Here is a 27179-nt window from a genome sequence, read left to right on the forward strand (position 1 = left end):
ACCTCAAGGCCCCTCCTGGCCAGGCCAGCGGTGGTGCCTCACACCCGTAATCCCAGCAAGAGTCACAGTGAGTCCAAGGTCAGCTTTGTTGGGGGAGTACATAGCGAATCTGAAATCAGTCTGGGCTACATACCAAGACACTGTCTCAGAAAAGCCAAAGAAAGAAAGAAGAAAAGAAGGAACCTTTAGAAAGAGGAAGCCAGCGGTCTTTGTGGCCACTTTCACCTATTTAGACCAGGAAGTGACACCTGGGACTGAGTTGTGACTCTCCTAGGACTTGCAATTCTCTTCGCTATCAACCACACCCTACAGCCCCGCCCATCAACAGGCAGCGCTCCAGCCCCACTTGGGACCGCCGGGTGACACGGTGGCCCTAGTTAGGTACTGGGTTGCAATCTGTCACGGCGGGCATCGGCGGTGGGTGGCACCAGCGGTGGGCGGCTCCCGGGGCGGGTCCTGGCCGAGGGCGGGCCAGGGCTCCAGGGCGGGCACAGCGGAGCTGGCCGGGGCGGCTCTCTTCGGTGCTCACCTTGTGCTGGCGCGGGCTCCGGCCACCATGGAGGGACCCCGGGAGTGTCTCAGTGGGAAGGCCCGGCTCCGCTTCACCCCCGCGGCGCGGACCAGCTTCTTGCTGCTCCGGCTGAACGACGCGGCGCTGCGGGCGCTGCACGAGTGTCAGCGACAACAGGTGCGGCGAGTCCCTGGTCCCTTCTTCCCGGTCTCCACCCTCCGGCCCCCGGGCCACAGTCTACGATGGAGAAGAAGGGACTTGGGAGGGAGCGGCTTCCCTGGTCTCCAGCCTCCCCGCCTCTCCAAGTGAAGTCGGGGAGGCAGGTGTCCGTCCCCTCGGTCCCTGGACCTGGGGACACCGCTTCACCTGTGCTCAGCAGGTGCTCGGGCTCTTTCCACAGGTGCGGCCAGTGATCGCTTTCCAAGGCCACCGAGGGGTAAGATGCGGGCTCGGGAATGTGTGAGTGAGGTCCGGGGGTAAGGGAGCCCAGACGTGAGCTGGCCCCAGGTTGCTGTGGTCACGGTCCGGGCAAGTTCCGAAAACTGAACCAAGGGGGGTGAGGAGGTTGCTGGGGTTGTGGTCCCAGGGGGGCCGCGGTTGAGGGGACTGTGCGGCTCGGCCTCTTGGGGAAACTCTGGCCCAGCTGCACCTGCTGTGCTAACGAGTCCCTTGAGATTCATCTTCAGTCTTGGGCTAGCTGGGGGAGGAGCAGCATGGGGTGGGGAGGGCACACCTCATGGAGCTTACTATCCCCTTCCATCCTAGTATCTGAGGCTGCCGGGCCCTGGCTGGTCCTGCCTCTTCTCCTTCGTAGTATCCCAGTGTGGCCAAGAGGGCACTGGCAGTGGCTTGGACCTTGTGTACCAACGATTAGGCAGGTAAGGGGAAACGTATGAAAGGTTTGTGGAAAGTGGGGAAAAGGGCCAAGTGCAGAGTGCAGAGGTGCTTAAAAGCTCTCTCTACTCTTCAGAGTTATTATTATTATTTTGTTGCTCTTGTTCTCCCGCCCACCCCCACCCCCAATTTCTTTCCAGATCTGGACCTAATAGTCTTCACTGCCTGGGCTCGCTCAAAGAGCGTCTCACCATTTGGGCAGGCATGGATTCTATCTCAGCCCCACCATCATCTCAAGGACACAACCTGCCCGGAGATGCCCAAGATCTTGAGAGTTGGCAGAACGCTGACTATTCTGAAGGCGATGTAATGTTACAGCCCCAGATGGCACAAGAAGAGGCAAGATCAGAAACTGCTCGGAGTTATAAGGTGGGGCAAAGCCTGAAATCCAGGGAGGCAAGTGCTTTTACCTACCGCTTTCCCTGCCAGGTGTCTGACCCAGTGGCAAGCAACCCTGAACAGCCACTCCCAGGATCCTCCAGTGAGCACATGGCACCGTGGGAAGTGAGGTACTTGGGGAAGGGTGGGTCTCATCTCCACCCTTATATACTATAAGTAAAAAAGATCTACACCCACCTCTTATCCCATCCTCCTCTCTCCCATTCCTTCAAAAACCCCTAGGAACCAGCCCCGTCTTTCAGACAGAGAGCCTGACCAGCTACTGCCCTCTCCTGCCCAGCATAAACGCCCAGACAAGGTACAATTGAGATTTTCACAGAGCACTTTTAGGGCGGGGGGTGTAGCTTAGTTGGTATAGGACACAGCATAAAACCAGATGTGGCCACACACTTTTTTTTTTCAAGGCAGGGTCTCTCTCTCTAGCCCAGGCTGACCTGGAACTCACTCTGTAGTCCCAGGCTGTACTTGAACTCACAGAGACCTTCTAGCTCTACGTCCCAAATACTGGGATTCAAGGCATGCGCCACCACGCGTGCCTTTATTTTTCCATTTTTATTTATTTATTTATTTATTTATTTATTTTGGTTTTTTGAGGTAGGGTCTCACTCTGGTTCAGGATGACCTGGAATTCACTATGTAGTCTCAGGGTGGCCTCGAACTCATGGTGATCCTCCTACCTCTGCCTCCCGAGTGCTGGGATTAAAGGCATGCGCCACCACGCCTGGCTACTTTTCCATTTTTAATTTTTTTATTTTTATCTAATTGAGAGCATCAGACAGAGAATGGAAGAGAGAGAGAGAGGGAGAGAGAGAGAGAGAGAGAGGGAGAGAGGGAGAGAGAGAGAATGGGTGTGCCAGGGCCTCCAGCCAATGAAAACAAACTCCAGACCCAAGCGCCCTTTTGTGCATCTGGCTATCGTGGGTCCTGGGGAATCGAGCCTCAAACCAGGGTCATTAGGTTTCACAGGCAAGCTGTTAACTGCTAAGCCATCTTTCCAGCCCTCTCTCTTCCTTCCTTCCTTCCTCCCTCCCTCCCTCCCTTCCTTTCTCTCTTTCTCTCTCTATATATATATGTTTGAGAGAGAGAGAGAGAGAGAGAGAATGGGCATGCCAGGGCCTCCAGCCACTGCAAATGAACTCCAGATGCATGTGCTCCCTTGTGCATTGGGCTTACGTGGTCCTGGAGAGTCAAACCAGGATTATTTGGCTTTGCAGGCAAATGCCTTAACTGCTAAGCCATCTCTTCAGCCCTTAATCTATCTTTCTCTCTCTCTCTCTCTCTCTCTTTTTGGATGTATGGTCTCACTCTATCCCTGGCTGACCTAGAATTCACTATGTAGTCTCAAGATGGCCTCAAACTCAGGGTGATCTGCCTACCTTGCCTCCCAAATGTTGGTGTTAAAGGCATGGGGGCCACCACACCTGGCCCTTTTTTTTTTTTAAATATGGGCACCAGGGCCTCCAGGCACTGTAGACCAACTCCAGACGCATGCACCACCTTGTGCATCTGGCTTTTATGGGTACTGAGGAATCGAACCTGGGTCCTCAGGCTTTGCAGGCAAGCGCCTTAACCATTAAGCTATCTCTCCAGCCCCCAGATGGCCTTTTTGTAAAAATATTTTTATTCAGCTGGGTATAGTGGTACACACCTTTAATCTAGCACTTGGGAGGCTGAGGTAGGATTGCTGTGAGTTTGAGGCCAGCCTGAGAATACATAGTGAATTCTAGGTCATCTTGGGCTACCTTGAGATCCTACCTCAAAAACCCAAACAACAACAACGTGTACTTATTTCCAAGGAGAGAGAAAGAATGGGCACACCATGGGATAGTGCTACTTTGTGCATCTGGCTTCACATGGGTATTAGGAAATTGAACTTGGATCACCTGGATTGCAGGCAAGTGCCTTAACCTCTGAGCCATCTCTCCAGCCCAGCACCTTTTATTTTATTATTATTTATTATTATTATTATTATTTTGGTTTTTCAAGGTAGGGTTTCACTCTAGTCCAGGCTGACCTAGAATTCACTATGTAGTCTCAGGGTGGCCTTGAACTCAAGGCATTTCTCCTACCTCTGCCTTCCAAGTGCTGGGATTAAAGGCATAAGTCACCACACCCGGCTCCCCAGCACCTTTTAATTCTAGCACTTGGGAGATATGAGCAGGAGGATCAGAGGTTCAAAGTCATCCTTGACTAAACAGAAGCCAGGCAGTGTTATATGATAACCTGTATCAAAATAAATCATACAGGTCAGTCTGAACTAGAGTGAGACCCTTCCTTGAAAAGCCAAAATATTAAAATTAAAAAAAAAAAAAAAAGAAAAGCCAAAATAAATAAATAATAAAAAGGGCTGGGAGGATGGCTCAGTGGTGAAAGGCACTTGTTTACAAAGCCTGGTGGCCTGGCTTCCATTTCCCAGTATCCATGTAAAGCCAGATTTGCACAAAGTGACACATGCATCTGGAGCTTGTATTCAGTGGCAAGAGAACTTGGCATATCCCATATTATTTTCTCTCTGCTTGCAAATGAATAAAAGTTTATTTTTTAATATTTTGTTTTTATTCATTATGAGAGAATGTGCACACCAGGGCCTATAGCCACTGCAAACTCCAGATGCATGCACCACTATGTCCTTAGACTATTCAGGCAAGCGCCTTAACCACTAAACCATCTTTTCAGTGTGTGTGTGTGTGTGTGTGTGTGTATGTGTGTGTATATATATATATATATTTTACTTTATTTGAGAAAGCAAGAAAGAAAGAGGCAGAAAAGAGGAGAGGAAGAGAATGGGTGTACCAGGGCCTCCAGTCACTGCAAACCAACTCCAGATGCATGCACTACCTTGTGCATCTGGCTTAGATGGGTCCTGGGCAATTGAAAGAAAAATTTTTAAAAGCATCTTGTTGGGCTGGAGAGATGGCTTAGCAGTTAAGGCATCTGTTTGCAAAGCCAAAGAACCTAGGTTTGATTCCCCAGGGCCCATGTTAGCCAGGTGCACAAGGGGGCGTCTGGAGTTCCTTTGCAGTGGCTGGAGGCATTGCCATGCCCAGTCTCTGTTTAAAAAAAAAACAACAAAAAAAAACACCTTGTTAAGCTGGGCGTGGTGGTGCACGCTTTTAATCTCAGCACTTGGGAGGCAGAGGTATGAGGATCACCATGAGTTGAGGCCACCCTGACATTACATAATGAATTCCAGGTAAGCTTGAGCTAGAGTGAGACCCTACCTTGAAAAAAAAAAAAAAAAAGGCACTTTGTTAGGGCTGGAGAGATGGCTCAGTGATTAAGGCATTTGTCTGCAAAGCCTAACAAGCCAGTTTTGATTCTCCAGTACCCATATAAAGCCAGATGTAGAGTGACATGTGTCTGGAGTTAATTTCAGTAGCTGGAGGCTCTGGTGTGTCCATTCTCTCTCTCTCTGCTTGCAAATATATATTTTTAAAAGCACCTGTGGGCTGGAGAGCAGGTTTAGTGGGTAAGATGCTTGCTTGCAAAGCCAAAGGACCGAGGTTCAATTCCCCAGAATCCATGTAAGCCAGATGCACAAGGTGATGTATGTATGTGGAGTTCCTTTGCAGCAGCTGAAGGCCCTGGTACACCCATTCTCTCCTTCTTTCTTTATATCAAGCTCAAATAAATAAAGTTCCTTAATATATATATATATATTTTTGAGGTAGCTCTAGCTCAGACTGACTTGGAGTTCACTATGTAGTCTCAGGGTGGCCTTGAACCTACAGTGATCCTCCCATCTCTGCCTCCCAAGTGCTGGGATTAAAGGTGTGTGCCACCCCGCCACCCTCCTTATTTACTTATTTTTAAAGCAACTTATTAGGCTAAAGCTTAAAATTGGGTGGAGCTCTTGGGCTAGAGATATGGCTCAGTGTTTAAAGGTACTTGTTTGTCAAGCCTGACAGATCAGGATCAATTCCCCAGTACCCATATCCAGATGCACAAAGTTGTGCATACATTGGGAGTTCATTTGCAGTGGTAGGAGTCCCTGACACTCCCATGCTTTCTCTGCTTGCAAATAAATTTAAAAAAAAATCAAACTGAGAGCTCTTTCTGTGGCAGGTGTTTTCGACAGAATAGGAATCTCCTGGCTTGCTTTTTATTTTCATTTAGTTTTTCAGGGTAGGGTCTCACTCTAGCCCAGGCTGACCTGAATTCACTATGTAATCTCAGGGTAGCCTTGAACTCAAGTGATCCTTCTACCTCTGCTTCCCACGTGCTGGAATTAAAGGCATGTACCATCATGCCCGGCTCTGGCTTGCTTTTTATGTCACTCAGATGTTTTCCTAAACAGAAACGTCCAGCATATGTGGCCAGTAAAGAACTAGAAGAGAAGAGGCTCAGATCTGTGCCTCTGTCTCCAAGTCCCCTACATGGGCTGTCGACTCGGGACTTTCAAGACAGAGAAGATTGGGAACAAGAAGATAAAGATGAAGACACAGACTCCAGGCTAGAGCACAGTCTCTCAATTCAAGTGGGTGAGTTAATAAGAGTAAAAAAATACCACAATAGCCAGGCGTGGTGGTGCTCACCTTTAATTCTAGTACTCAGGCAGAGGCAGGAGGATGGCCGTTAGTTCAAAGGCCAGGTTAGATGGTGCTACATGAGAAAGACCCTACCTCAAAAAAACAAGACAATGCCGGGTGTGGTGGCACACGCCTTTAATCCCAGCACTTGGGAGGCAGTGGTAGGAAGATTGCTATGAGTTCAAGGCTACCCTGAGACTACATAGTGAATTCCCGGTCAGCCTGAGCTAGAGTGAGCCCCTACCAAAAAACAAAACAAAACAACAACAAAAAAACCCCACAAAAAGACAAAAACCCACAATGGAAAAAGACATAGTAACTTTTGTGTTTTTGCTTCCTTCCTAGCCTCTGACCCAATCCCTGAAGAGGTGCCAGACTACCTCCTGTGAGTTCCCCACACTTCCTTGGAAGTAGAGCTTGTACATATAAGTTCCCCCAAGGCCAAGAGCTTTTAGGAGCAATGAAATGGAAGGTGACAACTCCCCCTGCAGGCGATACAGGACCATCCACAGTGCAGAGCAGCAAGAGGCCTACCAGCAGGACTTTGAGACAGACTATGCTGAGTACCGCATCCTCCATGCACGGGTTGAAGCTGCAAGCCAAAGGTTCACAGAGCTGGGGGCAGAAATCAAGAGAGCTCCCCGAGGAACTCCAGAACACAAGGTAAGCACTGGAACCCCACAGGGCTTTTGAGCCTTAGTGGCCATTCTGCTAACCACCCCCAAACCCATTTGTTCAGTGACTAAACAAAGGGGCAAACTTGGTTTGCAGAATAATTAGTATTGTTTGGTTAAAAAAAAAAAATTACTTCTCCCACTTTTTTTTTTCTGTGACCCTCCCCTTCCACTTTTGAACTAAGTGCTAGTATTTTATTTCAGGCACTGGAAGATAAGATAGTCCAGGAGTATAAGAAGTTCCAAAAGGTAAGACAAGTTCTGAGAACAAGCAGGAAGGCAGACATCAGTTGGCCTTTTGACATTGTTCTCTTTCTCTGCAGCGGTGCCCAGGTTACAGGGAAGAGAAACATCGCTGTGAGTACCTGCACCAGAAATTGTCCCACATTAAAGGTCTCATCCTGGAGTTTGAGGAAAAGAACAGGGGCAGCTGAAGCTCTGAAGAGGGCTCTTATCCCCCTGCCCAGTGATACGCATAGAGCAGCTAGAAGAGCTCAGCTGCTTTTCTGATTTTGACCATGAGTTTATGGTAGATAAGTAGAGAGCTGCTCTAAGTTCTTGTGTTTTAATTTTTATTGTTGCCGTATTTTTTAGAGTGTGGGCACTGTGCCAAGAATCCTCAGCCACACCCAAATTAGGGAAACTAGCAAAGGCGCCGCTTCAACTTTACTTCAACCAAATCATTTTCAAATCTTGAGAAATAGCATTATCTATCTTGAGGAAATTAGACAGGTGAATTTAGTGTAGCAGTCTTGCAAAAGAAACAGAACTTCAGGGCTGGAGAGATGGCTTAGCAGTTAATAAGCGCTTGCCTGTGAAACTTAAGAATCCTGGTTCAAGGCTCGATTTCCCAGGACCCACGTTAGCCAGATGCACAAGGGGGCGCACGCGTCTGGAGTCCATTTGCGGTGGCTGGAGGCCCTGGCGCACCCATTCTCTCCCTCTCTCTGCCTCTTTCTCCCTCTGTCTGTTGCTCTCAAATAAATAAAAATGAACAACAACAAAAAAAACCCCCACAGAACTTCTTTAACAGTTTGTAACACACCTGAATATAATAGCAAGCATGTGTAAGGGTGCTGGAGAGATGGCTCAGTGGTTAAGGCGCTTGCCTGAAAAGTTTAACAAGCTGGGTTCTATTTCTCAGGACCCATGTAGAGCCAGATGCACAGGGTGGCACATACATCTGGAGTTCATGGCTGGAGGCTCTAGCACGACCTTCTGTTTCTCTGCTTGCAAAAAATAAAAATATTTAAAAAAATAGGAAAGGGTTTGGGCATTACCCCATATATTGAAAGTGAATCCTGCCGGGCGTGGTGGCACACACCTTTAATCCTAGCACCCAGGAGGCAGAAGTAGGAGGATTGCCCTGAGTTCGAGGCCACCCTGAGACTCCATAGTGAATTCCAGGTCAGTCTGAGCTAGAGTGAGACCCTATCTCGAAAAACCAAAAAAAAAAAAAAAAAAAAGAATTCTTGGGGACTGGACTGGTGGCTCTGTGGTGGAAGGTGCTTGCTTGTAAAGCCTGAGTTTGATTCCCCAGTACCCACATAAATGCACAAAGTGGCACATGCATCTAGAGTTCATTTGCATTGGCTGGAGGTCCTGGTGCACCCATTCTATCTGCTTCTCTTGCTCTCTAATAAATAAAATGTGAATTCTTCACAAACATGGCTCAAACCTTAAAATTATTTGTCTTTTGTACAAGTTGGTGTTTATTTTTTTCCAAGGTAAGGTCTTACTCTACCAGAGGCTGACCTAGAATTCACTCTGTAGTCGCCGGGTGCTCTTGAACTTATGGTGATCCTCCTACCTCTGCCTCCCAAGTGCTGGGATTAAAAGCACGTGGCCACAAGCCTAGCTAAATTGGTGCTATTCTATTTTGGTGTTTTTTTTTGAGGTAGGTCTCATTCTAGCTCAGGCTGATCTGGAATTCACTATGGAGTCTCAGGGTGGCCTCAAACTCACAGCGATCCTCCTACCTCTGCCTCTCAAATGCTGGGATTAAAGGCGTGCGCCACCACGCCCAGCAAATTGGTGCTATTCTTAAATGATTCAAGTCAGTTGTTCTCACCCATTGCTGTACATACAAACTCTAAAATAAATTTAGATCCTCACGTCCCAGCCCTGATATTATGACTTTTTAAAAATGGGGAATCGAACCTGGGTCCTTTGGCTTTGTAGGCAAGAGCCTTAATCACTAAGCCATCTCTCTAGCCCACATCTATTTTTTTTTGTAAAATAGTGCTAAGAACTGGGTGTACACCTTTAATCCCAGGCAGAGGTAGAACTGCTGAGTTTGAGGCCACCCTGAAACTACATAGTGAATTGCAGGTCAACCTAGGACACAGCAAGATCCTACTTTGAACCCCCTCCACCAAAAATTAAAAAAAAAAAAAAAAGTGATACGGATTAAATTTAGTGCTTGTACATGCTATGCAAGTGTTCTAAAATTAACACTATCAGCCCCTACATCTTTAATTTTTAAAAATTTATTTGCATGTGTGCATGGGTGTGCCAGTCTTTTGCTACTGTAAACCAGACACTGGTGTATCTGGCTTTATGTGGGTGGCTATGGAATTGAAGCTAGACTGGCAAGCTTTGCAAACAAGTAACTTCAACTGCCAAGTCATCTACTCAGCCGCTCCTTCCTATTACCTTTACTTTCTCAAAGCACCATGGATGATTTTGATGTGTATTTTCTGACAAATCCATTTTATAAAAGACAAGTAGAGATTAAAGTACTGAGATGTTTTTGGGTCACCTAAAACTAGGGCTCTACCTAGTTTTATCCAGGTGTTGAAAGCTGTAATTGGGCTGGAGAGATAGCTTAGTGGTTAATGTGCTTGCCTATGAAGCTTAAGGACCCAGGTTCAATTTCCAGCGCCCATATAAGCCAGATATACAAGGTGGCACATGTGTCTAGAGTTCATTTGCAGTGACTAGAGGCCCTGGCATCCAATTCTCAAATAAATAAAATAACAATTAGGAAGGACCTGTAATTGTGGACAAGATTTGGATTTAGCTACAAAAAGATTAAAATAGCTTTAATTCATTTGAACCAAAATGGGAATGCTCAAGCTGGGCATGGTGACATACACCTTTAGTCCCACCACTGGGAAGGCTGAGGTAGGATTGTTTCGAAACAAATCCCTGTGCACTTATCATTTTTGTTCCTCCTTGGTGTAGAAAGGAGTAGAGGCTCCACTCACAGCCAGAAATAACACTGTCCTTCCCTGTTCCACTGGAGACAGAAGTTAATGGGCCACATCCTAGTTTTTGGGTGAGAGAGCTTATTCAGCAGTGTCAGCAATCCCTCAAACAAGTTGGATAGAACCCCAACTTGATACATCACCCACACAGGACATCTTTGTGCAGAGAATAATCCTTGGGAGACATAAATGTGTGGAAAACTTAGCTGCATGGTAAGGTTAAATAGTTACCCATCTTTAGCACACAAACTTTGGGCAGAAATAGCTCAAAAAGATAGGGCTGGAGAGATGGCTTAATGGTTAAGGCACCTGCCTGCAAAGTCCAAGTGACCCAGGTTCAATTCCCAAGAACCCATGTAAACCAGATGCACAAGGTGGTACATGCATCTGGAGTGTCCGTGTCTATTTTCTCTCTCTCTCTACCTCTCTCTAAGTAAATTAAAAAAAAAAAAAAAAAAAAAAAAAAGGCCTTTCACCAGTTCCAACCATTAGACTGGAAGTCTGGGAAATAAGTATTAGAACAGAGATGAGAAGCCAGAAGCTAAAGATCAAGAGGGATTGGGGCCCGGTTTGGTAGTGCACACCTTTGATCCCAGCACTTGGGAGGCAGAGGTAGGAGGATCGCTGAGAGTTCCAGGCCACCCTGGGCTAGAGTGAGACCCTACCTCAGTGACGGGGGTGGGAAGTGGGAAGGGATTAGGGAGATATGTAGTATCAGTACAGACTACAGAACATATTCCTCACCACCAACATGTCTACTAGGCCATAACCTGATTCTCCATTCCATGGGAGGGATGGAGGTGGTAGAGAAAAAAGATAGTTTAAAGGGGGCTTATTTATTGTCACTGTTCCAAATGTACAAAAAAAAATTAGAAAATAACCCCCAACCCCCACAATATTTTCCCCAACACAAATATTTCCTCCCAAACCACAAACAAACTGGTCCTGGCATTTCCATAAACAGTGCAGCTAGAAACAGTTTAGAGAAAATTTAACAGGATTCAGATTATATCCAGAAAGTCCTCATCTCCAATGTTTCCCCATCCTGCTGTTAAAAGTCCTTTTACAAAGTGGTGCGTTTGGCTGCTGCTTTAGAGATCTTCCTGTGCTTTCTTTTTCTTCTTGGGTTTCTCTTCCTGAATAATAGGGGGGTTTGTAGCTTCTCGCTGTAGATAGCTAATAAAGTCATTTAATTCACGGCCACCCTAGAAACAAAAAGATCATTCTGAAAATTTACCTTTTAAAATAATTTTGCATTTTTCTCAACAGGAAGACCTTACTAAGAAATGAAACAATTTCTAGCTAAATACAAGACCCGAGTTTCTGTGTGTATGTTTGTATGTGCGGATGTTTATTTGTATATTTTAGAGAATTTGGAGCAATTACTTACTTCATATTTCTTTGGATTTAGTTTCTTGTTGGCTGGTGAGAAGTAGATGGTAGGAAAACTAGATAAAGAAAAAAAAGTATCAATTTCTGGTCCCATATTAACTCTGATATATACTTTCCCACTAACTTTCTGGGAATCATTCTCTTTATGGTTTCCAAACTCTCCATCAGTGGCTGTACTGTATCCAGATATATTGCTCTCTGGCAGAGCACTTGCCTAGCATGCATGAGGCCCTAAGCTCAATTCCTAGCATAGAAAAATAAATTAACAAGTAATCCAACTTTGAATGATGAGAACTCATAAATTTCTGCCAGTCATGGGAAGGGGCTACCCATTGTAGAACTAAGCCAAGAGCTGGAGAGATGGCTCAGCTGTTAAAGACACTTGCTTGCAAAATCCGACAACCTGCCTTTGATACCTCAGTACCCACATAAAGCCAGATGGACAAAGTAGTGAATGCACCTGGAGTTGGTAATGGCCCTGGTGTGCCCACATTCATTCTTTCTGTCTTCCTCTTTCTTGAATAAATAAAAATAGAGGGGGAGGGGGGGAAATACAACCCCAAACCAACTCTTAAGAAAGAATATGTCCACTGGCATGGTGGTGCATGCCTTTAATCCCAGCACTCTGGAGGCAGAGGTAGGAGGATCACTGTGAATTCAAGGCCACCTTGGGACAACATAGTGAATTCCAGGTCAGCCTGGGCTGGAGCAAGACCCTACCTTGAAACCTCCCTCCAAATACAAAAAGAGAAAATATAGAATATGTCCTAAAGTTGAATATGAAGAACATCAACACTGTGTATAGATGAGAAATGAGTTTCCCAGTGGCTTATACCTGCAACCCCCAAGTCCACATGGGCAGTGGAAGGTATGTCAACATGAGCTTGGAAATTTGAGGCTAATTTCTAAACAAAGCTATTTCATCAACTTACCCTCTGACTTCATATGGAGAAGGCACATCATTGGCTGTAGCGTCCATCTTGGCTATGACAATATTTGGATCTTTACTGAGCTGTTAATAAAAAGGTCAATAGCTTTAAACATTTTTTAATAACTACAATAAACAGCCAGATATGGTGGCTCACACCTGTAATCCCAGCACTTGGGAGTCTGGCCAAAAAGATCAGGAGTTTGAAGTCAGTCTCAGCTACAAAGTGTCAGGTCAGCCGAGGCTACTTGACACCCAGTCTCAAGAAACCAAAATGAAGCCAGCTGTGGTGGTGCACGTTTTTAATCCCAGTATTTGGGAGGCAAAGGTAGGAGGATTGCCGTGAGTTTGAGGCTACCCTGAGATTACAGAGTAAATTCCAGGTTATCCTGGGCTAGAGAGACCCTACCCAAAAAAGCCATCCCTTCCCCAAATACAACCAAAAAGCATCTCAAAAAAAAAAAAAAAAAAAAAAAAAACAAAAAATCCAATTTTCACTGATTTGGCAGACTTAGTGATTCATAACTTAAATATTTAATCTCAGTCTTCAGCTAGCTCAGGTGTTGCTTAAATGGGAAGAGTAGCGATGCTTTCAAATAGTACCTAACCTCCTAGCTTTTCTTTCTTCTGAGCAAAGGTACCAGGCTCTGTTTGGGCTGTTTAGCGATATCCTGCCTCAAAACCAAAATAAACACTACATATGACCACCTTAAAACTTACCTAACTCAGGGTTAGAGAGATGGCTTAGCAGTTAAAGCATTTGCCTTAGGACCCAGATTTGATTCCCTAGGACCCACATAAGCCAGATGTACAAGCTGATACATGTGTCTGGAATTTGTTTACAGTGGCTAGAGGCCTTGACAGGCCCATCTTTTTCTCTCTGCTTCTTTCTTTCTTTCAAATAAATAGATAAAATATTCAAAAAAATATTACCTGACCCAAATAAGACATTATAAAAGTGTGTGTGTGTTTTTTTTTTTTTTTTTTTTTTGGTTTTTTGAGGTAGGGTCACACTCTAGCCCAAGCTGACCTAGAATTTACTAGAGTCTCAGGGTAGCCTCAAACTCACAGTGATCCTCCTACCTCTGCCTCCCAAGTGCTAGGATTAAAGGTGTGCACCACCATGCCTGGCAAGACAAGTGCTTTGAGCTGGATGTGATGGCACACGCAGAGGTAGGCGGAATCACCATGATTTTGAGGCCACCCTGAGACTACATAGTGAATTCCAGGTTAGCCTGGACTACAAAGAAATTCTACCTTGAAAAACCAAAAGTTAAGTCAAGTGTTTTAATATGAAGGAAGATATGAATTCATAAATTATTACTGAAACTCAGAAGTTCCTAGACATTGATGTAGATCGAGTCTGATGTGTACAAAGTTGGCTATTTAAAGTCCTGCATAGGCTATTTATTTTAGATGTGGGGCCAGTCAAAAAAAAAATGAGTCAACAGTTGAAAAAACTGTACCCGTAGTTAAAAACTAATTAGTCAATGCTACGTATGTACATAAACTTCTGGCTCAAAATTTATCTTCACAATAAGGTTCAGACTTACCTTTTCTCCCAGTTCTTTATACTTGGGCTCAAGGTTCTTACAGTGACCACACCAAGGAGCATAAAATTCAATCAGCACATCTTTATCTTCATTATTCACTATTTCATCAAAATTTTCTGCTACCACTACCTAGAAAAGGCAAAAGATTTTCTAGTTGGAAGGCAGCTGGGCAGTGGTGGCGCACACCTTTAATCCCAGCACTCGGGAGGCAGAGGTAGGAGGATCACTGAGAGTCTGAGGACACCCTGAGACAACATAGTGAATTCCAGGTCAGCCTGGACTAGAGTGCGAGTTTACCTTGAAAAAGCAAAAATAAATAAATAAACTAATTAATTCACAAACTCTGTTTCTGGATCCAACCTTTCAAGCTTCATAATCACATTTAGGCTCTAAAAGAGTTGCCATTCCGCATCATCCAACTCATCCTCCCATCATTTGCCAAATATGTTCAGGAAATCACAGGAAATAAAGCAAATGCTACCTAACTCTTCCTTAGCAGGGGATGCTTAGAGTATTTTTCTAATATGTGCAGCACCCAAACCCCAAAGCCAGTAGTCTTTAAAAGAAATGAGGGCTAGAGAGATGGCTCTGAAGTTAAGACACTTGTCTGAAAAACCCAGTACCCATATAATGCTACATGTATAAGATGGTGCATGCATCTGGAGTTTGTCTGCAGTAGCTAGAGGTCCGGGCATACCCATTTTCTATCTGCTTCTTTATCTTTATTTCAAATAAATAACATATTAAAAAAATAAAGAAATGAGCAAACAACTGCTCATAGGCTTGATGAGGTTGGAGACCTACCTTTACAGGTCCATCATTGCTCTCTGGAATAGGTTCAGACTTCAGGTACCTCTTCAGGCTGCCATCAAAGTAGTCCTGAAGAAACCTCTCAAGAGCCTTGCCATCTCGCCTGAAAATGAAAAGAATCCCACCACTGAAGACTACAAGCAATTTTTCTGAAGTGTTTCTACATAAGGCTAGTTTCAATTTCATAGCTTAAAAAAAAGGGGGGGGGGTGCTGGAGAACCTAAGGACCCATGTTCTACTCTCCAGATCCCACCTCAGGCAGACGCACAAAGGTGAGGCAAGCACAAGGTCGCACATGCCCACTAGGTGGCGCAAACATCTGGAATTCAATTGTATTGGCTGAGGCCCTGGTATGCCAATCCTCTTTCTCTGAAGTATTTTTATTTAAATTAAAAAAAAAAAAAAAAGCCAGGCATGGTGGCGCATGCTTTTAATCCCAGCACTCGGGAGGCAGAGGTAGGAGGATTGCCGTGAGTTCGAGGCCACCCTGAGACTCCATAGTGAATTCTAGGTCAGCCTGGGCTAGAGGGAGACCCTACCTCGAAAAACAAAACAAAACAAAAACAAAAACACAAACAAACAAAAAGCATAAAACAGGTGTGAGGCAGGAGAGAGAGGCTCAGTGGTTAAAGCACTTGCCTGAAAAGCCTAATGACCCAGCTTCAAGTCCCCAGTACCCATATGATGCCAAAATCATAAAATGAAGTAGGCATCTGGAGTTCATTTGTGGTGGCTAGAGGTTTTGGTGCGTCCACTGGCTCTGTCTCCCTCTGGTTGAAAACAAACAAACAACAACAACAAAACCAGAAAGATCTAAAAAGAGGAAAGTGGGTTGCAGAGATGGCTCAGCAGTTAAGGCACTTGCCTGTGAAGCCGAAGGACCCAGGTTTGACTCCCCAGAACTCATGTAAGCCAGATGTACATATGGTGGCACATGTACTTGTAGTTGGTTTGCAGTGGCTAGAGGCCCTGGCATGCCCATTCTCTCACATGTAAATTACTAAATCAAACAAGAAACAAGATACCACTTTCTATGTATAGTATGTTCTCTGTTGTTATTTCAAAGTTCAAAAGGAATATTATCTTTTGAAAGTATTATTTTTTTCAAAATATTTTATTTGAGACAGAGAAAGAGGCAGATAAGAGTGAGAATGGATGCACCAGGGCCTCTAGACACTGCAAACAAACTCCAGATGCATGTGTGCACCACCTTGTGCATCTGGCTTATGTGGGTCCTGGGGAATTGAAGCTGAGCCCTTTGGCTTTGTAGGCAATCACCTTAACTGCTAAGCTATTTCTTCAGCCCCCAATTCTTTTCTTTTTTTTAAAGATTTATTCTTATTTATTTATTAGAGTCAAAGAAAGGGGTGGGAAGGAGATAGAGAGTGAAAATGGTGGGCAAGCCAGGGCCTCTAGCCACTGCAAATGAACTCCAGATGCATGCACCACCATGTGCTTACATGGGACCTGGAGAATTGAACCTGGGTCCTTAGGCTTTGCAGGCAAGCACCTTAACTGCTAAACCATTTCTCCAGGCCTATTTTCTTTGTTTTTAAAAAACCGGGTCTTGCTCTATAGTCTAGGGTAACTCACGTGCTGGGATTAAGTGCTGTACCACCACACCCAGCTAAAGACTAGTCTGCTTTAGAGAAAGGTGCTTATTTCCTATTCATATGTCTTGTTTTATTAACTGACATACAAAAATTTTTTTTCTTACACTAATCTTGGAGTTTCAGAAGGTGAATTGTAAAAATTATGCCTGGGGAAAGCACGGGTGGGAGGGCATTACCATGGGATATTGTTTACAATCATGGAAGTTGTTAATAAAAACAACAGCCCATTATGGCCAGGCATGGTGCCGCACACCTTTAATCCCAGCACTCGAGAGGCAGATGTAGGAGAATCGCTGTGAGTTCGAGGCCACCCTGAGAGTAGATAGTGAATTCCAGGTCGGCCTGAGCTAGAGTGAGACCCTACCTCGAAAAACCAGAACAACAACAACAACCCAGACAGATTCAACTATCCAGGGTGGGACAGCATACTCTGGTGAGCACCATCAGGTGATGGTGTGGTAACAAAACTGTCTTAATTACTTCTGTAAAAGCATTCACTTAACACAGTGAATTTACAAGGTTAGACACACTGCTGGCAAAAGCACAGCACTGAGTCCAATGAGGCAATTGATTCATATGAATGCTTTTGTTACACCTCTAGAAAAAGAATCCCAGGATTTCCCCTCCTGTGTGTTTTTGTCTTGCTTCCTCATGGTCCATGATGCTAGCTGAGGTTGTCAGTACAACGAAACCAAACTGACAGGATGGGAGCAGATTATTCTGCCATTTTTCTAAGTCTTTGAGCTGTACATCAAATCTGGGGCTGATCACTCCATACTTGTTTAACCTGCCTGTGATGTTAACAACATTTTTCCCAGCTCTGTGATGATCAATGATTGCAAACTTGCCAATGTAACCATGCTTCACCATCACTGTTACAAACCGAATGATAAAACAAAATAAGAAACCGAATGATAACTTTGGAGCACAGCCTAATAAGGAGGTAGTATTTGCCTTCTTTTTTAAGCATTGACAGCATCTGCCAGGACAATGATGTACACCACGATGGTGGCATGAAAGGATGGCGCAAGGAGCTGATCTGCAGAAATTAAGGACCACAATCTTTTTAAAAAGTACCTAAATTGGGGAAAATGAGTCATGGGTCTTGAACCTATCTTCACATTCCAGTGTTGTCCTTTATAAACTCTCAATAGTGTTTAGACTTTCCTCAGAGCCAACTTACGAGAACTCCTCTTGCATGACAAACTTCTCTCCCTTAGCAGTTCTGATAGCAACAACAGGAACCTCTCCAGTGGTACTTTCCAAGCCAAAATCAGACAGTTCGTGACTGAAGGTTTTACGGCTAGCCACAGCAAAGTTGAGTTTGTGTCCAGCATCTAGAAATTTTTTTGCCACCATCATCACTCTGTGAGAAATAAGAGATATCTGTGTCACAATCATACCATGAGAATTAAAAGCAGTTTTTTATTTTTAATTATTTTCAAAAAGAGAGAGAAAATGGGCACACTAGTGACTCTAGCTGGTGCAAACAAACTCCAGCTACATGCGCCACTTTGTGCATCTGGCTTTATGTGGATACTGGGGAATCAAACTCTGGTTATCAGGCTTTGCAGGCAAGTGCCTTTAACCACTGAGACATCTCTTCAGCCCTTAGAGGTATTTTTGTGACCCATGTTCCACTCTCCAGATCCCATGTAAACCAGATGCACAAGGTGACGCAAGCACACTGGTCACACATGCTCACAAGGTGGTGCACATGTCTGGAGCTTGACTACAATGGCTGGAGGTCCTTGGCTTACCAATTATCTCTTTCTCACATAAAAAATGGTCCAAGTATTTTTGTAACCAATAAACAGTAACCTAAAAAACATTGACTTCTATTTCTGGGCACTAATTATGGAATACTTTTCAGTGGTTTAATAAAGTTCATTGCTAAACTGGTGGTACCAAATTAAATGGCCCATTTTCAGGTAACATTTCTATACAATTGTAAAATTTATTGCAGGTATAACAATGATTTGAAAATAAAATTTATAACCTCAAGAATATTAATGGGCACGTGGGTACAATGTACTGTATATAAAATCTGTACTGTTTACTGTATTGTTTGAAGTCCTTGTATCATAAAAGCAAAGGAACACCCATGGAAGACATGCTTAAGAGGTTTTGGAAACACTGTGTTATTTTGTGTCTTCAAATGTATTTTTGGAGCTAAATGGTCCTTTCCTATCTTTTCTCTTTTGAGACAGGCTGAGGAACTCATAGGCAATCCTACATCAGGCACCAAAATAAAGGCATGAGTCACTATGCCAGCTAGTCTCTTTTGTCTTTTTTAAAAAAATATTGCAGGCAAGCACCTCAACCACTAAGCCGTCTCTCTAGCCCTTCTTTTGTGTACGGAGACATGACTGCATGTACACTAGGACTCTCTGACCTTCTGAATTTCTTGTCTCTGCCTCCAGATTACAGGCATGTGCCACCTTATAGTTTTTTTCTTGTGTGCTTGAGTGTGTACAGTGTGCATGTGTGGGCCAGAGGACAATTTTGGGTTAGTTTTTTATCTGTCCACCTTATTTGAGACAGGGTTTCTATTTGTATCTTCTCTGTTGTCCTCTCTTTGCCAGTGCACTGGGAATAAGAAACTCACCACGACTTCCAGCTTTATGTGGGATCTGGGCCTGACTGTATGTTACTCTGGCTTAAAGGGTAAGTGTTTTATTCAAATTTGTTTCCTATTTTAAAGATACAGTGTTTTAGCCAGGCATGGAGGCGAGGCCTTTAATCCCAGCACTCGGGAGGCAGAGGGAGGAGGACTGTCATGAGTTCAAGGCCACCCTGAGACTCCACAGTGAATTCTAGGTCTCAGCCTAGGCTAGAGTGAGACCCTACCTCGAAAAACCAAAAGATACAGTGTTGTGAGGGATTGGAAAGATGGCTCAGTGGTTAAGGCTGTAAAGCCTAACAAATACCCAACTAAGAGCAGTTTGAGGATGGAAAGGGTTTATTTTGGCTTACATCCCCTGAAGAGAAGATGTGGCCTGAGCAGAGGCTGGACATCACCTCCTGGCCAACATCAGCAGCAACAGAAGTGTGTACCAAACACTGGCAAAGGGAACCTGGCTATAACCCATAAACCTAACCCCAACAATACACTGCCTCCAGGACGCTTCAATTCCTAGGTTGTCACCAGCTAGGGACCTAGTATTGAAAAGACTTAAGTTTTTTTTTGGTTGTTGTTTTGTTTTGTTTTTGTATTTTTTTGTTTGTTTGTTTTTCAAGGTAGGGTCTCACTGTAGCTCAGGCTAACCTGGAACTTATTATGTAGTCTTAGGGTGGCCTTGAAATCACAGCGATCCCTTCTACTTCTGCCTCCCAAGTGCTGGGATTAAAGGCATGCACCACCACGCCCAGCTTGAAAAGACTTAAGTTTATAAGGGACACCTGAATCAAACCACCACACCATGTAAAGCCAGATGCACAAAAGTGGTGCATGCATCTGAAGTTCATTTGCAGTGGCTTGAGGCCCTGGCATGCCCATTCTCTCTCTCTGCATATAAATAAATAAAATAGTTAAACAATATAAGTGCTATGAATCACACCATGACATTGTACATGGTATGCAAGCACTCTCCCAATTAAGCTACATCTCAAATCTTATTATATGTCCACTCTTATCTAATTTTATATCACATAGCAACAAGATAATGAGAACCATTACTGTACTGGGTAAGCTTATCTACAAAAGGAAAACATGAATCCTCTTACCTGTTTCTCCAGTAGTTAGAACCTTTAGCATTCTTTTCATAGTCCACGTCATAGTAAGCCAAAAGTAAGTCCTTGCCCTGCATCAAGTCTTTATTGTCTTCTGTCATGTGAGGACAGATACCAAAACTGAAATGAAACAATCCATTATCAGCTTGACAATTTCTCGCTATACGACGCTTACACAATTATCACAAAATGACAGAATTTATAAAGAAAGGCCTTTTCAACATTTAGGACAAGTATTAAGCAATATGTCTTGCAGGACTTTTGTTTAGGCTTTATTTAAGCCAATACATAGCCCTGCTTAAATTGATGTAAACAAAATAAAATGAATCAATGAAATCCCAGACAAATTATAATGAGACACTCACATGTTTTCCTGGATAAACTTTTTAATCTTGCCGCTAGTCATTTTTTGTTCTGTGTATGCCACAGTTTTGTCTTCAAACTTGTTATTCAGGTGTGAAGGACGAAATAAGGTGATACCCCTTTAAAAAATAATTATATGTTAGTAGACAGGTAACAGGAATTGTCTTACATTTTTCTTTTTCTTTTTTCTGGTTTTTCAAGGTAGGGTCTCATTCTAGCCCAGGCTGACCTGGAATTCACTCAGTATTCTCAGGGTGGCCTCAAACTCATGCAATCCTCCTACCTGACTCCTGAGTGCTGGGATTAAAGGCGTGCAGCTTGTATTCCCCACTCCACCCCAGGTAGAGTCTCACTCTAGTTCAGACTGACCCACTGCTGGGATTAATGGTGGGCGCATCAGCTTTTTGTTTGTTTTACTTTCTTGGTTTTTTGAGGTAGGGTCTCACTGTAGCCCAGGCTGACCTGGAATTCACTATGTAGTCTCAGGGTGGCCTCAAACTCATGGCGATCCTCCTACCTTTACCTCGTAAGTGCTGGGATTAAAGGCCTGTGCCACTACACCCGGCTCTTCTATGAAACTTTTTTTTTTTTTTTTTTGGTTTCCCAAGGTAGGGTCTCACTGCATCCCAGGCTGACCTGGAATTCACTCTGTAGCCTCAGGGTTGCCTTGAACTCATAGCAATCCTCCTACCTCTGCCTACTGAGTGCTGGGATTAAAGGCGTGCACCACCATGGCCGGCTTTCTATGAAACTTTTTGATACTACTCCCCATTGACAAAGGAAAAAAAAAACACACTTCCTTCTTTCATATTCCTAACTTACACTGTATGTAGCTTTCTTAGTATGTACAACACTCATTTACATTTTTGCATATGTTTACTTACATACTTTCACCCCAACTAAATGCCCTTCACAGGCAAAAAGTTTCTAGCACTGAACCTAGCAAATACTCAGTGTTGTAGAAACCATCAGCCAACAACAACAGAGACTGACAAGGGAATTAAAATTAGTCACTTACTCTCCATTATCATCATACTCCTTCACCAGTGACTCAACATTGGTGTGTGCAAATCGGTAGTTATCCCTCAAGTTGCTGGCTGCTTTTAAGAACTCGGAGTGTGCGTCACTGAATACATCTTTGAAAAAACCTATACAAGAAATGTCAAACAAGGAAGAAAGCAGTAAGTGCTGAGAGTTTTTTTTTTTTAATTTTATTTATCATTATTATTATTTTTTTGGTTTTTTGAGGTAGGGTCTCACTCTAGCCCAGGCTGACCTGGAATTCACTACAGAGGCTCAGGGTTGCCTCAAGCTCAAGGCAATCCTCCTACCTCTGCCTCCTGAGTGGCTGGGATTAAAGGCATGCGCCACCATGCCCGGCTCTAGTGCTGAGAGTTTTGAAGACTTTCAAATTCCTCTATTTTTCAGAGCCTTCAGTCTAGTGTGGACAAATGAAACGATATTTAAAAAAAAAAAAAATCTTTCAGTGGTAAAGAAAAATGAAGTTATGAAATTTGCAGAAAAATGGATGGACCTGGAAAGGATTATACTAAGTGAGGTAACCCAGGCCCAGAAAGCCAAGCGCCCCATGTTCTCTCTCATATGTGGATCCTAGCTACAGATGATTGGGCTTCTGCGTGAGAATGAAAATACTTAGTGGCAGAGGCCAGTAAGTTAAAAAGGAGACATAAAGGGAAGAGAAAGGAAGGGACGAGGGTACTTAATAGGTTGTTATTGTATATATGTAAGTACAATGATTGAGATGGGGAGGTAATATGATGGAGAATGGAATTTCAAAGGGGAAAGTGTGGGGGGGTGGGATTTCCACGGGATATTTTTTTATAATCATGGAAAATGCTAATAAAAATTAAAAAAAAAAGTAAGAATCTAAACTTATTTTGCCACCACCATGGATAGACAATAATTATATGTATTTATTTTTTTACTATTATTTTTGTTTTTTTGAGGTAGCTCAGGCTGACCTGGAATCTACTATGTAGTCTCAGGGTAGACTTGATCTCCAAGTGATGCTCCTACCTCTGCCTCCTGAGTGCTGGGATTAAAGGTGTGTGGCACTATGCCCGGCTGTTTTTTTTTTTTTTTTTTTTTTGGTTTTTGTTTTGAGGTAGGGTCTTGCTCTTACTTAGGCTGGCCAGTAATTTATTATGTAGTTTCAGACTGGCCTTGAACACAGTGATCCTTGTACTTTAGTCTCTAGCCTCCTGAGAGCTGGGATTAAAGGCCTGGCATTTAAAAAAAAAAAATTATTTGAGAGCAACAGAGAGAGAAAGAAGCAGAGAGAGAGAATAGGTCCATCAGGGCCTCCAGCCACTGCAAATGAACTCCAGATGCATGCGCCACCTTGTGCATCAGACTAACATGGGTACTGGGGAATTGAGCATCGATTGGGGGTCCTTAGGCTTCACAGGCAAGTGCTTAACCACTAGGCCATCTCTCCACTCTGTGGCATTTAAAAAAATGAATTAATTAATTAATTTGTAAGCAGAGAGAGATAGAGAGACAGAGAGAATGGGCACACCAGAGCCTCGAGCCACTGCAGACGAACTCCAGATGCACATGCCCCTTGTGCATCTGGCTTACGTGGGTCCTGGGGAATTGAACCTGTGTCCTTTGGCTTCACAGGCAAATGCCTTAATTGCTAAGCCCCCTGGCATTTTTTTACATAAATTTTTATTTAGTTTTAAAAATTATTTTATTTATTGAAGAGAGAGAGGGAGAGAAGGCCTTCAGCTGCAGCAAACGAACTCCAGAAGCATGGGCCAACATTTGCATCTGGCTTACATGGATCCTGGGAAATTGAACCTGGGTCCTTTTACAGGCAAGTGCCCAAATCACTAAGCCATTACTCCAGCCTACTTTTTTGTTTTTCCAAGGTAGGGTCTCACTCTAGCACAGGCTAACCTGGAATTCACCTCAGCCTCCTAACTGATGGGGCTAATGGCATGTGCAACCACTCCTGGCAAGCTTGGATATTTGACACAGTATTTAACACTTCTTTCTTTACTTTCTAAAGAAACATTCTTTTAAAATTGACTATTATTATTTTATGAGAGAGAAAGAGAGAATTGAAGCACCAGGGCCTCAGCCACTAAAATTGAAATCCAGATGCCTGTGCCACCTAGTGGGCATGTGCAACCTTGCACTTGCCTCACCTTTGTGCATCTGGCTTACAGATCTGGAGTGTAGACCACCTGTCCTTAGGCTTTACAGGCAAGTGCTTTAACCACTTAACCATCTCTCCAGCCCAGAATCATTCTTGAGAAAACCAAGGACAAGACATATCAGGATTCAAGTGTTGTTCTACCTTTTCAACTCCTTAAGAGTTTCAGAAACTATTTCAGGTATTAGATTAAATTAGGCTGGAGAGATGGCTTAGCGGTTAAGGCGTTTGTCTGCAAAGCCAAAGGACCTCAGTTCTATTCCCCAGGACCTATGTAAGCCAGATGCACAAGGTGGTACATGTGTCTGGAGTTCGTTTGCAGTGGCTGGAGGCCCCCGTGTGCCATTCTCTATCTCACTCTCTCTATCTGCCTGTTTTCCTCTCTCGCTCTTAAATAGATTTAAAAAAAGAAAGAAAAAAGATTAAATTAAAACATGTAAAAATAAACTAAAAAATTCTCTCACCTACTGTGGTTGTTTGATTCAGATGTCCACCATAAACTCAGGTATTCTGAATGCTAGGTTCCCAGATGATGAAGATTTGAAAATTAACACCTCTTGGAAGCAGTGTATTGTTTGGGGGGGGGGGTGTCTTATGGGTGTTATGGCTAGCTTCCTCTTGCCAGAGTTTGGCACACTCTACTCTTGCTGTTTGTCCACCTGATGTTGGCCAGGAGGCGATGCCCACCCTCCTCCCATGCCATCACTGAGCTTCCCCTCAAGTCTGTGAGCCAAAATAAACCCTTTCTTTTCTTTTCTTTTCTTTTCTTTTCTTTTCTCTCTCTCTCTCTTCCTTCCTCCCTTTCTTTCTTCCTTCCTCCCTTCCTTCCTTCCTTCCTTTCTTTCTTTCTTTCTTTCTTTCTTTCTTGCCACAAGCTGCTCTTGATCAGGTATTTTCTGCCAGCAATGTGAACCTGATTGCAAGAATAAAGTTGGTACCGAGAAGTGGGATTATTACTGCTAGACACCCAAATGTGTGGTTTTTGGCCTTTTAGAGGTGTTTTATTATTTTTTTTCCAAGGTAGGGTCTTGCTCTAGCCTGGGCTGACCTGAATTCACTATGTAGTCTCAGGGTGGCCTTGAACTCACAGCAATCTTACTATGCCTCCTGAGTGCTGGGATTAAAGGCATGCGCCATCACGCCAGGCTAAAATTGTTTTTGGTTTTTCGAGGTAGTGTCTCACTCTAGCTCAGGTTGACCTGAAATTCACTCTGTAGTCTAAGGATGGCCTCAAACTCAGTGATCCTCCTACCTCTGCTTCCCAAGTGCTGGGATGAAAGGCATGCACTACCACGCCCGACTTTGGAGCTGATTTGTTTAAATTTAAATTTATTTATTTGAGATAGAGGCAAATATATATAGAGAGACAGAGAGAGAATGGGCATGCCAGGGCCTCTAGCTGCTGCAAACAAATTCCAGATGCACGTACCACTTTGTGCATCTGGTTTATGTGAGTCCTGGGGAACCGAACCTAGATCCTTTAGCTTTGTAGGCAAGGGCCTTAACCGCTATCTCTCCAGCCCTGGAGGTGATTTTTGAGACACGAATGTGGGAAGAATTTGAAATCATGGCCTAAGAGACAAATTACAGTGTTGTAAGTAGTTTGATGGACTATTCTGGTCAGAGCTGAAAGACCTGAATACAGTAAGAACTATGGACTGTGAGGTTCAGCTTATGAGGGTGAGAAAGAGCTTTGCCTGGACTGGGATAGAAGCAGTTTGTGTGACAAGCCTGCTGTTATGCCTGTGTCTTGAGAACTTGTGCAAGATTGCATTGTGTAGAAATGGACTGGTATGAGTAGAGGCATATGGCTCAGAAAATAAAAAGTCTTTGGGTGAACTGCTGTCCATTCAGCTGCAATTGTTTGAGAGATTACAACCATTGAGATTGGGCCAGCCGATCTGATCTGCAGTGGGACAACAGAAAGAATGTAGTCTTTTGAAGGGACCTGAATCCTGAAGGAGTGTCCTATTCTTCAAAGTCTTCTTTATTCCCCCCTAGATTAACAAACTGGCATCCCACCTGATACTAGGGAGCATAAGAAATGCAGTAAGAGGGGGTCACTGGGGCTGGATAGATGGCTTAGCTGTTAAGTGCGTGCCTGTGAAGCCTAAGGACCCTGGTTCGAGGCTGGATTCCCCAGGACCCACATTAGCCAGATGCAAAGGGGGCACACATGTCTGGAGTTTGTTTGCACTGGCTGGAAGCCCTGGTGTGCCCATTTTCTCTCTCTAGCTCTCAAATGAATAAAATAAACACACCAAAAAGTATTTAAAACAAAAAGGGGGTCATTGAATTTGCAACATGATCCGATATTTTGGACATGGCCGTGGGCAGTGTGAAGGCTTGATGGATTTCATGCATGGAGATCCTATGGAGCCAAAAGGATGAACCATGGGTTGCAGCGGAGACCCAATGAAGATATCAGAACCATGAGATGGCTGCTAAGGAGAGCTGTCAGCCCCAGATGTTTTCCAGCACTGTGAGTAACCTAGGTAGAGGAACTGATGTGGAACTCCAAAGACTCATCATTGGTTAGAATTGATTTGGAACTACAGAGTTTGATGTTTGTCCTGTTTTAAATCTGTTTTTTTTTTTTTGGGGGGGGGGGGGCTGGAGAGATGGCTTAGTAGTTAAGCACTTGCCTGTGAAGCCTAAGGACCCCAGTTCAAGGTTCGATTCCCCAGGACCCACGTTAGCCAGATGCACAAGGGGGTGCAAGCATCTGGAGTTCGTTTGCAGTGGCTGGAAGCCTTGGCGCGCCCGCATTCCTCTCTCTCTGCCTCTTTCTCTCTCAAATAAATAAAATAAAAATAAACAAAAATTTTTAAAAATAAAAGGCATTACCTTAAAAAAATCTGTTTTTTAAAAATATTTTATTTTTATTAAGTTATTTATTTGACAGAAAAAGAGGGAGAGAGAGAGACAGAGAAAGAGAGAATGAGCATGCCAGGGCCTCCAACCACTGTAAATTCCAGACACTTGCGCCTCTTGTGCATGTGGCTAACATGGTCCTGGAGAATTGAACCTGAATCCTTTGGCTTTGCAGGCAAATGCCTTAACCACTACGCCATCCCTCCAGGCCATTTAAAATCTTGAATTGGTTGAATATTTTATTTGCTATGCCCAATGCTACTTTTGTAGTGTTAATGTTTATTCTGTGCCCTCCCCTTTTTTTTTGGCATTATGGCTCAGTTAAAAGATCTTAGACTATGAAATGTTTATGGGAACTTTTGAAGTTGGATGAATGCATTACATTTTATATAATGTATAGTTATTAGTTTATGGGGGCCAGGGATGCAATGAGGTAGTTTGATTCAGGTGTCCCCCATAAACTTAGGTGTTCTGAATGCTAGGTTCCCAGCTGATGGTGATTTGGGCAGGCTTATGG

General features: G+C 43.8%; 2 protein-coding genes across 2 annotated transcripts in view; one reads left to right on the plus strand and one right to left on the minus strand.

The window, feature by feature from the left end:
* Window positions 1-556: 556 nt before the first annotated feature.
* Window positions 557-7883, plus strand: Ell3 (elongation factor for RNA polymerase II 3). The gene is made up of 11 exons (XM_045156994.1): window positions 557-688; window positions 912-947; window positions 1277-1389; window positions 1546-1744; window positions 1835-1914; window positions 2027-2102; window positions 6102-6285; window positions 6679-6718; window positions 6825-6996; window positions 7212-7256; window positions 7331-7883. The coding sequence occupies exons 1-11, from the start codon at window positions 557-559 to the stop codon at window positions 7439-7441; spliced, it is 1188 nt and encodes a 395-aa protein (XP_045012929.1). The 3' UTR covers window positions 7442-7883.
* Window positions 7884-11033: 3150 nt separating this feature from the next.
* Pdia3 (protein disulfide isomerase family A member 3) overlaps window positions 11034-27179 on the minus strand; it is a 42235-nt gene continuing 26089 nt past the window's right edge. Inside the window, exons 5-13 of the mRNA XM_045157555.1 lie at window positions 21626-21755; window positions 20610-20726; window positions 20239-20364; window positions 17696-17878; window positions 14894-15002; window positions 14090-14218; window positions 12541-12620; window positions 11607-11664; window positions 11034-11421 (exon numbers count right to left, since the gene is read on the minus strand). Coding sequence (XP_045013490.1) covers window positions 11308-11421; window positions 11607-11664; window positions 12541-12620; window positions 14090-14218; window positions 14894-15002; window positions 17696-17878; window positions 20239-20364; window positions 20610-20726; window positions 21626-21755 — 1046 coding nt within the window. The 3' untranslated portion in view covers window positions 11034-11307. The remainder of the gene's footprint in view (window positions 11422-11606; window positions 11665-12540; window positions 12621-14089; window positions 14219-14893; window positions 15003-17695; window positions 17879-20238; window positions 20365-20609; window positions 20727-21625; window positions 21756-27179) is intronic.

The sequence above is a fragment of the Jaculus jaculus genome, chromosome 8 (genome assembly GCF_020740685.1).
Source record: "Jaculus jaculus isolate mJacJac1 chromosome 8, mJacJac1.mat.Y.cur, whole genome shotgun sequence".
NCBI lineage: Eukaryota > Metazoa > Chordata > Mammalia > Rodentia > Dipodidae > Jaculus > Jaculus jaculus.